Raw genomic sequence first — 19,282 nt, forward strand, 5'->3', positions numbered from 1 at the left:
GATCTGAGTTAGCAAAAACACTTTTTTTACATTTTTTTTATCGTGCTTTTGATTATTTTTGGATCAACACTCGCTATGTGTTGCGCCGGCGCAATGTAAAGCCGACACCTTGTTGATGTAATACATTGGTCGTAAAAGATTACGAGGGTGTGTTCGATCGTCGCTTGTTTTGAGTAAATTTAGTGAATTAAAGTTATTTTTACAATCATGGGCAATTACTTTAATAGAAGTATGAAAAAAAATCAGGAATTAATGGTAAGCTTAGTATTAATAGATTATTTATTGCAAAAAATGTGCTCTGTCAAAATATTATTGACTTCTTTTTGTATGGTCGGAGTATTTTTCTATCGGCGAGTTTCGTTATATTATTCGCAGATGGAAAAACAACAACAACTTCAAAATCAAATGCGGGAAAGGCAAGTGGCGATGGCAATTGCTGGCAGTAGAGATGTCTGTTTGTGGTTAACAACATTTTATGTGACTGCCGGAGCAGCAATGTTAAATGGGTAATTAATCTAAATGAGCTTATAAACATTAAAAGTTAGTAACTCAAGGTTTTGAAATTTATTTGCTTAAATAAAGAAGGGGGAAGGAAGGATTTTTAAAGCGATTTTTTTGTGAAGACGCAATAAACCTTAACCCTTTTCTATAGAATTACCTGTGAGCATAACACCTATTTTAAAATGATTATGCAACAATATTAATCAATAAAGTACACAAATACATATCAGTGCCATACGCCGTTTCAAGGTCGCCGTTATAGCGTTATTAAAAGTCTTTAGGTAATGACATCGAGTAACAACTTCGACTTGCTCTAGCATACAAATGTTATACTCGATACATTATTAATTTAGTAGGTGCCTACCAAAGTTAGTTGATTCTTTGTTTCCTAGTTACTTTGATTCTTTGTATTTTTTGTGTTACACAACGGTAAGATAGAGTTAGAGCTTAAACTATAGATATGAAAAATATTATCTGCGTTCGTCAACTTTCCCGTTTGCTAACGAGATATACAAATATACATAGTCAGTGTTACACAAGCAACACAAGTAAACCAAATCTATTTCTTTTTTTATAGTTACAGGAAGACAAAGAAACCGGCTCTTTTGGTGCCCTTATTTCCGCTGACATTTGTGACTCTTTATTATTGGGATTTTGCTTATGGGAATAAAATACATAGAATTCGAAGTAAGTTGACCATCATTATTATCTGTACTTAGCTTCATAGTGGATCATAGTCGCGTTGGGTTAAGTTTTGATAACAGTCTATAACAGTTCTGTCTAATTCCCACGTAGTGTCCTGTTCATCACTAAAAAGTCATAAAATGCCTTTGCCCTTAACAAAGGCTATTTACGTTTTTTTTCTTCAAAAAATATACCCGAGTGTTGTTGACTATTTAAAAAACTGCCACTATAATTATTTCTCCATATTTAGCGATAAACATGGTTAAGTTTGCAACATGATGCTGATATAAAATACTCTGTGAGGCTAAAGTGGCTATTTGCAAGCTGTACAAGGTCATTGTTATCACAGAGTAGTGATGCAGTAGGCAGCTATTTTAAAAACCGTGTTACGTCATTTTTTATTTGCGTATCTTGAGTTACTCTGGCGACATTCGCTTGCCTGCCGAAAGGCGGCAAGCTATCCGGTACTAATAGCGAGTCATCTGACGACCGTAGTTTGCAGTTGAAGTCGACTGAAGCGAATGGGTACCTAAGTCGCCTTCGGCAAGGCGAAGTAGTCTGCCGAAGGCGGCAGACGACTCCGTGTAAATGGCGTATCGACTGCGTCGCCTTCGGCAGGCATACTAAACTGCCGAAGGTCGGCCAACGACCCGATTTAAATGAGCCATTAGTTAAACCAGCTCATTAAACATTACATTAAAACTCATTGTCTAATATATTTCTAACACTCTTGATAGTGTATTTTATTATTATTAATAACAATGGGCAATGTCTCTTAATAGTATTGTTAGAAACATGAGTTTAACGTATTAATTTTATTTTCTACATAACAGTTTTAGTGACTATAATATTATAAAAAAAGTGTTTATGGTATGTCTAGGTCTAGATTTAATGTGGTTCCTAAATTTTTGAAATTTAATCAAATTTTTTGTCAAGAAATAATAAAAAAAACGCATGTCATTGTATCTCAAGATTGCACAAGATTACGTCAAAAACGAAATTCGATATCTTAACATAATAGAGATAACTTGAGCTGAGGAGAGATTGTCCACAACATAATACAATATAATGCAATCGAATTTAAATACTGAGTAGGCGTCATTATTAATAGAAACATCTTTATATTTTAAATTTTATTACTGCAATTTATAAAGCGGAATTTTAAATATTTTCAGAGGAAGCAGAACACATAATGACGAACGAAGTAGAATTACTGGGGTTGCCATTTGGTTTACCATCTCTGACGTCTGTCGACCTTGGCCGTATTGAAGACGAAGATAAGAAAAAAAATAATACACTATCACAATAAACTTTTGAAACAACACATTTGGAGAATGCAGCTTTACTAGTACGTTTTATTTTTATTTTCATTATTGAGTAGGTGGTATCCTCGAGCTCCATAAAGACAATAAAAGGCATAACCTAAGTAAAAATAACTGTTTACAAAATTATAACTTTCCTGCATGTATAAATTCATTATTTAATTTTGATGTTCAAAATGCTTGACAGTGTTACATACCACCAGAGGCATACCACTCAAGCTTTGTCAAAAATTATGAAGTTCAACAATTCCGTTATTAAAAAATACATTACAATTTTGAAAAAATTGAGCGCGTTCTGTATTTCGTGAGCACATCAATGTTTTATGTTTCGAGTGTAATATATGGAAAATTTTATATACTTATTATAAAAATAAATTGTGAAATGGGAGAGGTATACTGTAGTATACACCAAAAACTATAAATATACGTTTAAACAAATGAAGTACATCGTTTATTATAAGGATTATTATAAGGATTATGAAGTATATGTTTATGGAAGGATATTGGATACTACCGTAAGTTTGCGTAATCATACTTATTTAAAGATTGATAAACTTCTAAATAAATAAAAATACGGATTAGTATCAAAAACTATTATAATATAATGGTTTTTTGATACTAATCCGTTTTATTATCTATTAGATATTATCTATTTTGATCTAAATCTAGATACTGATAGTAACTAACTATGAAGAACGTAAAGTGGTCCACCGAACCTGACGTCAGAAAAGCAAAGCGCAAAGGTAGAAAATATGTCAATAAAGGTACGGAATAATAGAAAATAGGTAGTAAATAATGAGGACAGTTTGATTTGTATAACTCGTTTGGTCCAGCCATCCTGACGGACACCTATAAACTATATATTCTTACACACAAGTGGAATCAGTAGACGATGATATGACGCTCTAAAACGTACTACAATACCAGTTACTCTCATAGAGGCTCCACTTATCTAATATAGAATATAGTCGAGAGCACTCAAGTATCCGGTACAAACGCTAAATTTGAATATGAATGATGAGGACTAAAGTTTTCGCGAAATAAACCGGTAGAGCATTCTGTTTCGATTCTTACGCCATCTAGCAACAAAGCCAGGCTGCAAAATTGATTATTGTCGGTTGTTATTATGTATTATAAAAATTGAGTTTTTTTTTATACATCTAAAAGTGACGCGTAAACTTCATTAAGCTCACACACACTTGAGATAAGATTTTTTCAACCGCGTCATGATTCCAAGAGATAGCATTTTGTTTTCGTGCCAAAAATATGTTTTGTTTTGTTCTTTTCTTCCAAAATGAACAGGCTAGGGTCAATGAACATACTGCCTTGTCTTCAGCAAGTGCCAAAAATCCAGGATGGAAAAAAAACAAAAAATCTATGGGAATTCTTAATATTTTTTAATTTTTTGGCTTGTCGCTTTAGCGTTTGAATCGAGGACAAAAGACTTTTTATTACGACTTTCAGCTTGGATACAAATCCTTTGAGCCAGGTCTTCATTTAGTTTTCGGGATTCTCATTATATATTTTCTATTGTATTTTTAATGTACGTACTTGTAGAATGGCAAAAAGAACTGGATTTTCAAATAGTCTTTTATGCGCGGCAGTCACTATTCATGTTTTCACTTTCACTTAAATCACTTAATTCGCTTGCTATTTATTATATTTCTTCTTGTATGCTTCCATACCATTTGCCTAATAGATCTTGATCCTTCTTCCAGAAACTTTTTCATAATGTTGTATATAATAATAATAAATTGAAAATTATATTAATCTATTGCGTCCTTTCACTTCAAATTCCCGCCATTTTTCTTTGAAGACATTTTTACATAACTATTTTTAGTGCTGTGACATTCATACAACTAAATCGAGAACTTATGTTATGGCAAATTTATAAAAGTTCAAGATTCAGAAATTTATATTTATGTAATACCGTTATCTAAAAAATATAAATAAATTTATTTTGAGATAAATTTTATAAAATTTATTGACTACATAAAAATAAAACACGTTATTAGAACGTAAACAGGCTATTGACATAACGGCCAGCTGCTTATGCTTATTATTAATAACGTAACTAGTTCAGTTTCTTTGTTGTCGTGTTCGATCGTTTCTTGTTTAGTGTAAATTCGTAAATTAAAATTATATTGGCCAGCATGGGCAACTACTTTACAATAAATATGGAAGAAAACTTCAAGAAAAACCAGGAATTTATTCAAACTATAAATAAAATAAAGGTAGGTAAGCTAAGCTAATTCACTGATAAATAATAAAAATTTACTTTCGAATGTACGAAGCTGTTGTATCAACGAGCTTGGTTTTATTACTTGCAGATGGAAAGACAAATTCAACTTCAATATCAAATGCAGGAAAGACAAGTGGCGATGCAAATCGCTAAAAATAGAGACACATGTTTATGGCTTACTACATTTTCCATTGCCACCGCAACTGCACTGTTCACTGGGTAATAAATCCACCCAAATAATCTTACAAACGTCGTATAAAATGACTAAAAACAGTTTTGAATAAAAAAATTGCTCACAAAACAAAATTCTCTATAGTTTATGTGAGAAGTAATACTCTGCCGTCCACTAACTAAAATATCCGTTTCAAATAGAAAAAGATGGACCACAAAATTCTCTTTCACAAACAGTTAAAATTAGTTAACGTGTTGAACTTATCGGAACTTAACGATGAATAGCTAAACTATCATCATCAAACAATTTCAATATTCTAAAACAGGATTATGGTTTTTTATGACACATCAAATATTTTGTCACTTTTTAGTTAGCAGTAGGCAGTACTACTGTATGAAATAATTTACTTTAATTTTAAAATATACTGTTTACAATATTATGTACTGTTTGATCAGTTAAACTGGTCAAAAAATGTACCCATGTTACTAAAATAGCAACACCTACTAACACTAACAAGAGAAAAAAGCTTTTAATGGATATCTTAGTGTTACTTCATTTTACTTGCATTAAAAATAGACTGGACCTCATGACATTTGTGCATATAAAATTGTTTTTTTAAAGTTTCAGAAGAACAAAGAGACAGTATTTGTTGATGCCATTAGTTCCACTAACGTTTGTGACCCTTTATTTTTGGGATCTTGCATATGGAAACAAAATGCATCGAATTAGAAGTAAGTTGGCCTATTTGTAGCTTATAAATCTCACTAAAAGCTTATGTTGAGAGATGATGACACTCAAAATGTTATATTTGCGTAGCAGCGAAGTAGCTATGAATCTATTACCAGCTCCATCAATATTTGAAGAGTTTGAAACCAAGAACTACTGAGATAACTGCAATTAGTACACTAGCAATTATATTGACACATGGCTTGTGTACTAGCTAACAAATACATAAGTATACGAGCAAATAGCGAAAAAGTTGCCTGGCTTCCAACTTTCTCACATATCACTTACAGTCTGCTGGTAAATAATAATGAACATGATTACTCTGGGCAGGTTTACGAGTAGTATACTATAATAATAGTAACAATAATGCACACACTCAACATAGACCCCCACTAGGGAAACTCCGTGTCGCGGATGCCATGGACACACACATAAATAAGCACAAATTACACCCAAACTCACGAGAGAAATAAATGTAGACCATACAAATATTTCTCCCGGCCCGGGATCGAACCTGGCACCTCTGTGTGGCAGTCCGGCATGGTAACTGTTCGACCATGGAGGTAGGTGAAAATGAAAAATTAAATTGAAAATGAAAATCCTGTTTTTTAACTTGCTAATTGTAATCAATCTTTAATGCAATATATTATTATAATATTTTTAATATTTTTTACTGTCATTATTTGTTGAAAATATGTTTTGAAAACAATATTGCCCATTGTGTGAAGGTTGCAATGGAAATGTTTTGTTCAATCTCACTAAAAGGATTTCATTGAACTCTGGACAAGGGCTGGATCACATTGGGTACTTCATTTATTTACTTTCATAATGATGAATATGTTTACTTGACCACTAATCAATTTGTAGGCAAAGTTAATTATTGTTAATTTTTCTCTTAAAATTTGGCTGTTATCTATGAACACATAAATAAAGGCCATTACATTGTCTCTTTAGGTAATGACTTCATCTTGTTGACACTTCTCTAAATAAGTAGGGTAGTGTGTTGAAGTATTAAGGATAGTTACAATTCGGACTTGTGACTTAGATATCACTCATTTTTGTGGCAGCAACAATAACAATTTGTTTTATACATTTTAAGACTGATTATTCACTCAAAGCTCAAACTCAAAGATTATCATCATCAGACTCTTTACAGATTTCTCACCACTTTATAACTTTTCATGGTTATAACTAATGTTGTTGTTGTAATGTATTTTTAAATGTTGTAACTACTATCAACAATTTGGTTGTTTTTTTTGACACCCATAATGCAGTAGTTCTACTGCTTGACCACTGTCGACAGTAACAAGGCTCTCTCTCATGTGTGGATCAGACTATTGCAAATATATAAAAATATACAAAATGCAAATATATACAAAAGCGAAAATCCTGTTTTTTATCTTTCGGTTTTTTTTTTAATATTTTTAGTGGAGGCAGAACACATTATGACTCACGAAGCTGACATGCTAGAGTGGCCATGCGGCTTACCATCTCCATCGTCCATTGACCTTGGCCGTTTAGAAGATGAAGAGAAGAAGAAAATTCACCCACCAATGCTTTAAGTTTAAAAAATGTCATATGAGGATTGTGCCTTCACTAGCCTATTGTATAAAATGCTGAGCAATAAGTGGAGAAATATTTATAAATGGCTAGATCCTTGTTAATATTTTAGGATTCATGGCTTGCGTATGGCGCATAGAACAATAATATTATATGCCACAAAAAGTCATTTTATATAATGGCGAGTGATTAGTAAAGTTAGATGATTGAATTATTTCATTCCAATATTGGAATATCTGTGTGTTTCAAAATAAAATTATTCAGATTTTTCCAATTCCAAAAAAAAATTAAATCATTCCAGTTGTCTTTTTAAATCTAGTATGTACGGACAACGACACATCAGACTATACGTTTTTGTTCGAAAATCGCCTCCAGTGCAACAGAACAAGATACGTCAATGTATAGATTGATGTGCTGGCGTGTGTACATTTGTTACTTCGTAATACATTTGTGTCCTTCATTGTTGGTAGGTCAATAGTGTCGTTCGTAAATGTGAAAATTTTAGAGTAATCATTGTTAAATTGCGGTATTTATAAATTTAGTTACAAAATTTATAGTGACATTCAATCAAACATTTTACAACGCTTAAACGTTTAATATAATACATAGAAAATAAGTTTTGCCTGAAATGTAGTATTTCATTCAAATTTTAACGCGTATGTACCTGCTAGTATATAATTAATGCACATTGATGTGATATTTTAGGCAGCCGACAAGACGCCACTGATTAAAAATATCTTTTTTTAATGAAGTGATATTTAATTAAGTTTGTAGGAAATTCACTTTTTTTACTGACTGAATTTTATGTTATCAGAATAAAATTATTATTTATTTTTGATACCTCTTTGTTTGTTGTGTAATGATAATAATATTATAAGTTATTTTTCAATAAAGAAGGTTTAAGTAGCGTGATTTGAATAGAATAAATGTTATAATAAAAAGATGGTGTTCACTAGTAGCATTCATATTAAATAAAGTATTACTTGACAAATAATTGTTTTATGTGTATAAATTTAATTGTACCTTAATATATTACAATAAATGACCTAAACAATTTTTTTTGTTTTATTGAACAATATTGAACTAAAGGCTAAAAATTTCAATCCATTATATAAATGGCAGAAAAGTGACTTTATTATTATAATTTTTTTTAGTATTGGATTAAAAAGATATAAAAAATTAAGAAACTCAAAACGACAAAAGAAGTTTCTTTTGTCGTTTTGAGTTGCCATTTTGTTTTTCGATCAGTCTTACGTCACTTTTTATTGGATTTTAAGTTTATCGATTTATCGATTACACACATGAGTTTATTACTAGAGTTGAAAATTGGTTGCCATAGCAACGGAGTCTTGTTTAGGCGCTGTAAACAATTGAAATTCGACTGGCAGTCTTCAAATCTGTCAACATTTCGCAATAATCTGATGAAAACAGTTTAAATTATGAAATAAGTTACAAATAATGGAATTTGTGATATATTCTTGCTGTTTTTTAAGTAAGTAACGTATATTTCTATTTATCTTATAACTTTAATGGAGGTACAGCCAAAGTACGCTACTCGATTACCTGTTTAATTCTTGTGACATACATAAGGATTCCTTGAATTATATTGATTTTTCCGGTTGCTTAGTGTGTTGTTTGAAATCAATGTAACTTAAAAACGATGGTCGTCAAGTTTATCGCACGAAAGTGAATAAATAATATATTTATTTACAAATTTACATAAGATCAATATGGCGTTAAGGATTTTACGCGTAACACTAGTGCGTGGCCTAAAAATTACATTTGTATATGAAAAGTACATTTAAATAATACTTTTTAGTATTTTTTAATAGTGAGAAAATAAGTAAATCAAATAACATCTATTGTTCCATATTACGAATCTTTAAAAAAAATTACTGTTATAACAAAAAGGACATGTTGTAGAAGTGTGATTGGCAATTGTTAATTACTTGCTGTGTGAAATGAATCCGAGTCAGCAGAATGCCAGAAAAGATGATCAGAGAAAGAAGGAGCTCCAGAAACCACCGGCACAGAAAAAAAGCCCAGAGAAGAATATGTCGGAGATTGATGAGCATATTCTCAAAAGGTATTTTTTACGTTTGAACTCAAAATTCAAATAATATTTATTTCATAGGGGAGCGAACTACACTAGAAATCGTCATATTGATTAAACTCTATCTATCTATACTCATTCGTAAGGCAAATTCCTCCAAGAAGAATGAGTAAGAAAGTCTAAGTTAATAAACATTTACGTACATATTTATCATTAAAAAAAATAAAAAGACTTTATTCGTCAACACAAAACATATTTACATTATTAACTTCAAATATCATCGAGACAATCTGCAAGTGATAAAAACGGGTCGCTAGCATGGATTTTTGTCGTCTCTTGCGTGTAAAGTTTTTGTTTCGTTATAGCATAGTGTCCCTAAGTTTCAATAGAGGCTGAAGTGTCCTAGGGGCCTCGGAAGCAATTAGGGGGCGTTGATGCTGTCCAGGGGGTGCCATCGCATTTGCAAAAAAAAACCTGAATTTTCTATTTAACTGCCACCTTGGCCGAACGGTTCCCAATGTTACCATGTTGGACTGCCACGCAGAGGTCCCAGGTTCGACTCCCGGGCCGGGAGAAATATTTGTATAACCTATATTTATTTATCTCGTGAGTTTGGGTGTAATTTGTGGTTGTGTGTATCCTTGGCACACGCGATACAGGGTTTCCCTGGAGCGGGGCTATGAGTGTGTGCGTTATTATTATTATATTAACTACGCTACATACCTGTACATGGAATTCTTTTCCTTGTAATTTTTGTGTTAAATTAATAACGTGTTTTCACTTGCTTTTTGTGGTGGTGGGCGTTGAGATTTTTTTATCTTATCAAGTGAGCGGAGAGCCAAAAAATTTGGGAACCTATGCGCTATAGTTTTAAATTTCTGTTAATGGAAAATTAATATCAACTGCAATGTTAATATAGAAGCGTATATGTATATTGCCTCTTACATTTATTTGTGAAGACGACTGTTGAGAATAGCTGTTTGTTTTTATTCTTCGTAATGTAATATTATGTTTACAACTATTTTAAAGCGACTTAAAAAAAAGGTAGAGGTTTAGTCAATTTGACTGTATTTTTTTTGTATGTATGTTACGCGATTACTCCGGCATTTGTAAACCGGTTTTGAAGTTTCTCTTGTTGTTAAAAAGAGGGTACCTCAGTATTGGTTTCACTTAAATTTGAAGGAAATATTCCACCTCTCAGGGTGGCAAACTAGGGGATGAATCCGTTTCGGGTAACCGATTTCAATAAAACTTGGAAAACTTTGAAAACTTGTTTGAGGTCGCTTTTTTATAAAAAAGTTATTCATAAAAAAAATTACTATTCTTAACATAAACTATATTCTCATGAATGCATTGTGACACTGGTGTACGAATGTTTTGATTTCTTTAAGCTTACCTTTTAAAACCGAAACGCGGTAATGCTCACAGTAATGCCGCCAAGGCAGAAATAGGTAAGGTGGCAGTACTTCTCTGGACGAACTCATTCACAAGGATGGAGCTCTATTGTTACTAAATTATTATTATTTATTATTATTATTAGTAGTAGTGCAATTGCAAGTCAAGAAACTAATATTTTTTTGATATTAATTCCTAGTGTGCACATAATATGCTCAAGGTTTTTCTACAATGCCGCCATTCGCCGTCATCTTAAGTCCCATTTCTATGGAGAGAGTTTCTCGTCTCGAAGATGCGATTATCGAAAGAATATAAAGAAACTTTCCTCGTCTAAACATTCGCGATTATCGTCCTTCCACGTGAGCTTTAATCGCCTCGCCTTTGCATGTTGAACGTCTCCGTGTAAACAGAACTTGAAAGCAAAAATCGTATTTCGAGTTTTTGTGCCAGCCGTTTCTGCCATGCGTGCAGTGCGCGAGGGTGTTTTGATTATCACTGCTTTTCTAAGACAAGAATTAATGGAACGAGAGCGAAAAAAATTTTTCAAATAATGGGGAGTGAGTGCCTCTGTGGTCGAATATAGCTTGGGCAATATAGTATTTGGAGAGCTCTCGTAACGAATATTGCACTCCTTTCTAAATCCAAGATGGCGGGCACGACTTTTCAAATAATGGCAATTTGGGTATCGTTTTTGAGGTATTTGGGGGTGCTCATTACGAATATAGCATTTATTTATTTCTAAATTCAAGGGCGGACACGATTTTTCAAGTAAATGCACTTTTCAATACACACTCCTCACTCACTTCCCACTCACTCCCCATTAACTCCCCACTAATTCCCCACTAACTCGCTCACCTCACTCACTCAAGCACACACACACGCACGCACGCACGCACGCACGCACGCACGCACTCACCACTCACTCACGCACTCACTCGCCCTATAAATTTATCATAATTGTCAGTTTTTGTTTGTGTCAGTAGTAATAAATTTTTTACAAAAATTATAAACACAATTATATTTCTATACAGTGCAAAATGACCTTAATATTATCAGCAGTTTCAAATTTGAATGATTTTTGCGTCATTCTGATATATTCATAGCCAATTAGTCAATACCGCAGTAATCACTGAACTCGAAAGGCAATTCTCGCACTCAAAACGGTTCGAACCGATTTGTACGATAATCGTATGAACTTGAAAAAATGTCATACGAGATCGTGTTTAATCAAGTCGAAAACTCGTAAGCAAGAATCTAGTTACTACATATTTCTCTGTGTGAACAGTCGAGGAGGCGATTTAAGTTGCTTGCGAATCCCGTCTGACATAATCGTAAGCGAGATTTTAGTTCTTGCCTGAATGTAAACATTACGATACGATAATCTTGTGGCGATTATTGCTTACTATAATCGTGTACGAGTTTTCGTCACGAAGCGTGCGAGATGGACATGTTTCTAATATAGCAATCATTTACAGAACTGTTGTACTGCACTTACATGAAATGTTAACGGAACTTTGTTTTTAATTGCCTGATTTTTAGATTTGATGTGAAGAAACGGCTTGGCAAAGGCGCATATGGTATAGTTTGGAAAGCTGTCGATAAAAAGACAAAAGACGTTGTCGCTATCAAAAAAATCTTCGACGCATTTCGTAACCAGACTGATGCGCAACGCACGTTTCGTGAGATCATATTCCTGCAGTCTTTTAGGAACCATCCTAACATTGTGAAGCTACATAGCATTCATAGGTAAGTTAACAGTTTCATTGCCAATTACGCATAATTATGCGATTAACATCGTGAGTTACATGGATGGAATCGATCGAAAAATTTGCAACTAATGCTGACTCTATTTTGTTGTGTAATTGCCAATTACCAATAGGACCTTTCCGTAGAGGTCGTAGAACCATCGTATATATTCAGGAGGAACAGTGTGCCTTCCAAGCGCGGCGGATCATTTCTAATTATTTTTGAAGTTGCATATCGATACTTCATGGAATAAAGGGCGTAAATGCCAAACTACAAATTTTACGTGACGAGGGAGAAAAAAAACAATTTATAAATGTTCATATTCTTTTTATTTTTACAATTTTGTTACATGAAAATATCATTTTAGGCGATAAGGGCGCCTTCAAATTAGACGCTTATGTAAGCACTGGAGTGGCACCACTGTATTGCTGTAGCCGCGCCACTACTACTTTTCGTACAATATTTAGAAGCGCAGTTGCGGTGACACTGTCGTGATACTCGCGCACCACTTTTCCAATCGTAATTATTAAACTAAAAATTAACAGCTTTTTGTCAAACTAAATATTAACAGGCATCTAATTTGAAGGTGAAATGCGGTGAGAGTGTGTGCCTGAAACTGTTAACAGAAACATTAAAGTTTTCGACTGAAAGATTTCAGAATCTGGAATTGACAAATATAGACTGGATATACTTTCCTTTGAAATTCTGGTATGATTAAAAATAAAAGGAAAAAACTGAATAAAAGAATTATATTTTTTTCTTACAATTACAAAAGTTTTCTACTAAATACGCTACCGTAGTAAAATGATTACTACTACTACTACTAAAATACAACACAATAATTCGGCCATTTTATCTCACTCTATGTGTATTACTTCCTGTAATTTAGGTTACTCTGGTCATCACTAATTATGTACCTACTACTTTTCAGAGCTCTAAATAATAGAGACATCTACCTCGGTTTCGAATATATGGAAACAGACTTGCACAACGTTATAAAGCGTGGAAATATCCTGAAAGATATACATAAGCGGTACATTATGTACCAAATGCTAAAAGCTACAAAATATATACACTCGGGAAACGTTATACATAGGGATCAGAAACCTAGTAATGTACTAATTGATAGTGCTTGTAGGTAAGTGGTTTCTGTGGCTTTATGTATATTTACAGTCCTTAGAAAATATATCATCTATTGGCAAATGTTAATACACCTAATCGCGAAAGCAATTAATTCGCTTACCACTACACTTTAAAAAAAAATTAGAAGAATAGCAAACAAAGAACCAGTGATCATAAAATGTTTGTATTAATGGGTTAGATTCCCGGGCCGGGAGAAATATATGTATGGCCTACATTTATTTCTATCGTGAGTTTGGGTGTAATTTCTGGTTGTCTGTGTGTGTCCATGGCACGCGCGATACACAGGGTTTCACGCACACACCCCTAGTGCGGGATAGCTCCGGAGATAGCTCCGCACTAGGGGTGTGTGCGTCATTATTTTTATTTTTTTCTAAAAAAATACCGTTTAATGTGAGTAACCTCTGTTACTTTAAGTTTTTTTATATTGCAAGTTTTTACAGTATAAATAGAATCTTTTCATTTGAGATTAAGCGAGTACTACATGAAACATCTAAAATCTCTTTTTGTCTAATGCTAAAAAAAAAGTATAGTCCGATAAATCAATCCACAAACTAAATTTTCACTGTTGCCAAACACACATAATTACGTATATAATATATGTATAATTTATACTGTTTACCAACACGTCTTCCTAAAGGCGTTTAGTTGTCCAAAAGTAGGTAATGGGCCTAAAACATATTATGAATTAAGAATTTCCAGCTTAAATCAATCGACTTTTAAATTAGGTGATAAAATTATTTAACACTGTTTTTAAATAAAAATTTCGTCAAATGATTTTGAATAGGGTAAAGCTAGCAGACTTTGGCCTTGCACGCTCCGTGTCCAGTATCTACTCAGGAGGTGAAGAAGGGGCAGATCCATGTTTAACTGACTATGTGGCTACACGCTGGTACAGGGCACCTGAGATACTCATCGCTAGTAAGAAGTAAGTGGAATATTTTTGCAGAATTTAGCTCATTGTATTTGTGTCAAATTTTTACTAGGTACGTTTGGTGCTGGTGGTTTTCACTTCATCGGGTTTGTTTATGACTGAGCTTGCAATTCCTTTTCCTGATAAGAAATCCCATTCCTGACGCAAAGATAGTGACATTACGTTACGTTTGAACTAAAAAAGTTGTGTTCGCTTTTATTTTTCTCAACTATCCACGCCTTCGTTCGGATTTAAGCTGTGAACCGCAAATCGTGGTGACGTTATGGCCGCAAGTTGTAGTAGCAAGTAATTGTGTAAAATGTGAAATAGTGTGAACATCGAACTTGGAACTTTTTTTATATAATATCAAGTGACGGGACGAACAAGGCGTGCGTCTGATAGTAAGCTACGCGCCGCTCCGTAACAGTTACAGAGCCACTCAGAGCTTTAAATCGCATAGATCTGAGGGCACTGCTATTGTGCCCGTCACCCTATAGATGTAGACGATAAGTTGACAAGTCCCATGTGCCTGTAATTTCACCAGCTCTCTTACCCTTCAAAACCGAAACGCGGTAATGCTCACATTACTGCTTGGCGGAAAAAACAGATAAGGTGGCAGTACTTCCTTGGACGAACTCTTTCACAAGGAACTCTACTGCTATTAAAACTAAAGCTAGCTATCGAAGTTTAAATAAAAAATGTACTATGTAGCGTCATCACCTGGCTTGAAGGAAAAGTAGCAGTCCCTTGAGACAAGCAACATAGATAGCTAAGTCTGTGACGGTGTGACCTACTTGCATCATCATCACACCTTTTTATCGCCTTTCTCCGGTTCCTGGCCACTCGTATTTAAATTCAAATTTTGAATTGTTCCATCCTTGTGCCTCACATTCTGATTTTGTTTCGTTCCATCGTCACTCTCTGCTTGACCGCGACAGCGGACGTAGCTGTTTAAATTCTATCGCGTCTAATTTTGATTCTTTTACTAAGTTATAATCATTATAGTATAATCTAAATCATGTCTCAATTCTAATAAGTGTATAACAGTCTACAGCCTTATCATGTACCTATGGATACGTATCTGTAATTCAGTATAACTCAGCCCTTTTAGGGGTAAGTGTCTACTTAATAACTCTTAGAATCCATCAAGTTAGGGAGTGTTTTATATTAATGTATCTGTTTTTCTATGTATACCTTACTCCCTACTTCTTTGTTATCATTCCTTCTTAACCCGACTTCAAATAAATTTGTGGACCGGAAATTTTCAGTCTTACTGCCGTGAACCTGGTCACGGCCCCTTTGGGTTACAACTCTTTCAAGTCTATATGTTTATTCACGAAATTCAGCAAAATTAAAACATTACATTTGTTAACAGTTACACCAAGGGAATCGACATGTGGTCATTGGGTTGCATTCTTGGAGAAATGCTCACAGGCAAACCATTGTTTCCCGGCACATCAACTGTTAACCAAGTGGAGAGGATCATGTGTGCCCTACCAAAACCTTCGCCTGAAGGTAATTTAGATTAATTTTCGATGGTTTTTTTACTGGACTTGGTAAAGCGGCAACATACCACGAATTACTTATAATAAATTGGTTCTTTGGTATTAAAACCGGTAATTAATGGGAAAACTAAAATGTGACCATTTGTTCGAATCTTGATTTCGTTTCCCTAGAAAGTTTTGAGTTTGAAACCAGATAATTAGCGTTATCATCTCCAAATTTTATAAACCAGATATAGCTGCAGTGTGCAGCGGTTATGGTTCCTCACTGATCCGAGAACAAGCAAACACAGGAGGGAGTGGAGGGGCAACTCTAACGTCTCTTCTGTCTTGCGCTCCAAGAGATGCTGCTGACTTGGTACAAAGACTGTTAGTGTTCAATCCTGCTAAGAGACTGTCTGCTGAAATAGCTTTGGATCATGAATATGTAGGAAAGTAAGTGTTGTCAATGTTTTTATTGACATTGATATAAGTTGTTAGGTCTTCATTTTGTAGGTGTACCAAATTTATGCACCTTTGGACGAAGATCATGCCCACAAATTTAGTGATAACTGTTATTCACTATTGCACTACTGCTAGCTGCAACTGCTGAATGGTAAAAGTTTGAAACATTCTCTCTCTGGCAACGTGTTATCTGCATTTGAAACGAAGGTATATATTATATCATCATTATCATCATCAACCCATTTGTGTTTATCACTCTCGGGCGAGGGTTTAGGCCATAGTCCGCCACGCTGGCCCAATGCGCGCTGAGAACTTCGCACGTTTTCAGAGGATTGTAAACATCAATGTGCAGGTTTCTTCACTATGTTTTCTTTTACCGAAAAGTTCATGGGATATCGAGTTCTTAGGTTTTCGCTATTGATACACATAGGGAATGAAACTATTTTTCCGGATTTAAATCGCGTATATTTGTTTTTTTAAACAAACCGACGTTTCGGGCCCTTTACAGGTCTTAACTTAACTGGTTGAAGACTGTACCACCTCAGTCAACCGTGACCATGGGACCTGTATAGGGCCCGAAACGTCGGTTTGTTTGAAAAAACAAATATACGCGATTTAAATCCGGAAAAATAGTTTCAATTCTCATCGGAAATTTTAAATTAGATTTCGCACATAAATTCCGAGAAACTCGGTGGTGTGAGCCCGAATTCGAACCCACGACCTCTGCTTGAGAGACGGGTAGGTCAAACATTAGTCTCCAACAGGGTTTTTTGACATATTTACCTCATTTTTTACATTCAATGTAAGTGTACAAGTGACCTCCATCTCACCTGACGGAAAGTGACGATGTGGTCGCCGATGGAGCATGCACACCTAAATAATGTCTATTCACTCTCGCCTTGAAAAGGTCCAAGTTATAACGTTCAGGGAACAAGTCTGCAGGCAGGGAATTCCACTCCATAGCCGTTCGCCATATAAATGTGGAAGCGTAACGCTTCGTGCGAATCTTTGGAATATCCACAACATAGGGGTGGAATCCAAGCCTACTCCTAGTCCCTGGATGATGGAAAGGGGAAGGCGGAATTAAATCGAGTAATTCCATCGCACCTTTCCGTGATCTCATTATTAAATTCTCATACTATCCTGCAGATTTCACCAGGAACGCGATGAGCCAGCTTTACCGTCAGATGTGTTACTACCATTAAGAGATGACAAGCAAATGTCTGTAGATGACTACAGAAACAAACTTTATAGTATCATGGCTAAAGGATCTCAGGGACATAATGCTTATTCCAAGAAGATTCACACTACGTAAGTTTGAGTTATTTATTTTTGGACGGACTTGTTTGAGAACTTAATTAGATTATAATCTTTTGTGTTTCCGACTTTTGCAGTAGCAAAACCCATCCCTTACCATCAACAATGACCAAGAGTAGTAAGAGTTTTCACGAACCTGACGCTAAAACCTACACAAAACCTAAAATCAGCGTCTCTGCTGACCCGAAATCTCGTCCTAAACGTTCAGAACTGAAATCTGTTGAAAGACCGATTAAAGAGTATCGTAGTGAACAAACAATAGATCGGTCAGGTTCTCTCGGGAAACCAATGAAGGCTTTTGACTATGAACCCGTGAAGTCCAGGGACTTTGATAGGCACGATTGGTCCAATTGTCACGGTGATTATTTCCAACCAGTCACCAGGCAGAGTCCCTCTAGAGTGAGTTTCATGTCTGGAGGTAAGCAAACTCTGCAGCAACGAAGAAATTCTACTTCTTTCTCTACCATTACCATAGGAGGTGATGCTGACTATATCGGGGTGACTAGGTCTGGTCAAAGACATGGGGTGATTACAGCAAGTGCCCTGATGGATCTCAGGACGAGTATGAGATGAATTTTGGAGTTGTAATCTCGAATTTTCGTACGCCATAAGGTTTTTTATATGCATTTTGAAGTTTAAAGGTTTATTATGTTTATTTGACTAGAGTTTCAAAGGTGTAACAAACTCTTGGGGGCTGGGACTTACAAAAATGTTAGGATTCTTACACGAATGTCACAAAAATAACAAAAATTCTTAGACGAATGTCCCTAGATCCCAAAATACGGTTACACTGGTAAATATGATATTAAAGTAATCCCATTAAATGTTTGTTTTTGGTTTCGAATTCGAAATTGAGGCTTTTGTTGTTTCAATGTGTGAAAACTCGGTTTAATGGGAAAAATGCAAAGGTTTCAGATTAGTGTGAAATATTAAATTTTGAATTATGGAAAAATGGAATTCATTTCAGGATTGATTAATGGTTTTGTGTATAGTTTGAAATGAATCTGCCATTGTGTGTTTTATTTTCTGGTGTAATGATGTGAGTAAATGCTGAAAACAGATACCTCGAATGAACACTATGCCAACTTAATTTTTGAACCTGTTCTGAATTATTTTTTTTTGTTTTTTTATTTTTCACAAAATTAGTTTTTTTGTATTTTTTTCCAATTTTGTTTCTTAATTTTTTCCACAAAATTCGGGGCACATGATATTAGTAAATAAATATTCCTGTTTATAAAAATAATAGAAAATTACCAAAGAATAAAGTAACGTAAGTGGCGTAATGTTCATAGGGGGTATCGAAATATAACACAACGTTATAAGTATTTACAGGATATCATTTTTTAAGGATTTTATTTTAAAATTGTAAAATTTTAAAGCGTTTAGCGCTAGGGATGATTTTCTTAATATTAAAACTTAATAAATAATAAATAATAAATTTTAGTAGACGTAAAGGTTTTGTTTTAAAACTTTCGGCTGTACTTACAAACTTTAAGATTCTTAGAAAAATTCTATTGATTGTTTAAAAAATCACGTTTTTTATTTCCGGATTATCTTTTTAAAAT

The 19,282-nt window shown here is 34.3% G+C and overlaps 3 protein-coding genes across 3 annotated transcripts; all 3 read left to right on the forward strand.

The window, feature by feature from the left end:
- Positions 1–145: 145 nt before the first annotated feature.
- LOC113239869 (plasminogen receptor (KT)-like) lies at positions 146–3,061 on the forward strand. The gene is made up of 4 exons (XM_026477029.1): positions 146–255; positions 376–506; positions 1,079–1,188; positions 2,361–3,061. The coding sequence occupies exons 1-4, from the start codon at positions 208–210 to the stop codon at positions 2,492–2,494; spliced, it is 423 nt and encodes a 140-aa protein (XP_026332814.1). The 5' UTR covers positions 146–207; the 3' UTR covers positions 2,495–3,061.
- A 1,498-nt stretch (positions 3,062–4,559) lies between these two features.
- On the forward strand, positions 4,560–8,170 carry LOC113239839 (plasminogen receptor (KT)-like). The gene is made up of 4 exons (XM_026476982.1): positions 4,560–4,741; positions 4,838–4,968; positions 5,543–5,652; positions 7,076–8,170. The coding sequence occupies exons 1-4, from the start codon at positions 4,661–4,663 to the stop codon at positions 7,207–7,209; spliced, it is 456 nt and encodes a 151-aa protein (XP_026332767.1). The 5' UTR covers positions 4,560–4,660; the 3' UTR covers positions 7,210–8,170.
- A 1,033-nt stretch (positions 8,171–9,203) lies between these two features.
- LOC113239801 (mitogen-activated protein kinase 15) lies at positions 9,204–18,813 on the forward strand. The gene is made up of 8 exons (XM_026476939.1): positions 9,204–9,293; positions 12,195–12,401; positions 13,333–13,539; positions 14,329–14,469; positions 15,830–15,969; positions 16,190–16,391; positions 17,550–17,711; positions 17,795–18,813. Exons 1-8 carry the CDS (start codon positions 9,262–9,264, stop codon positions 18,288–18,290), a joined length of 1,587 nt encoding a protein of 528 aa, XP_026332724.1. The 5' UTR covers positions 9,204–9,261; the 3' UTR covers positions 18,291–18,813.
- Positions 18,814–19,282: the final 469 nt, after the last annotated feature.

The sequence above is a fragment of the Hyposmocoma kahamanoa genome, unplaced genomic scaffold (genome assembly GCF_003589595.1).
Source record: "Hyposmocoma kahamanoa isolate Upper Pololo Valley unplaced genomic scaffold, ASM358959v1 116, whole genome shotgun sequence".
NCBI classification, from domain to species: Eukaryota; Metazoa; Arthropoda; class Insecta; order Lepidoptera; family Cosmopterigidae; genus Hyposmocoma; species Hyposmocoma kahamanoa.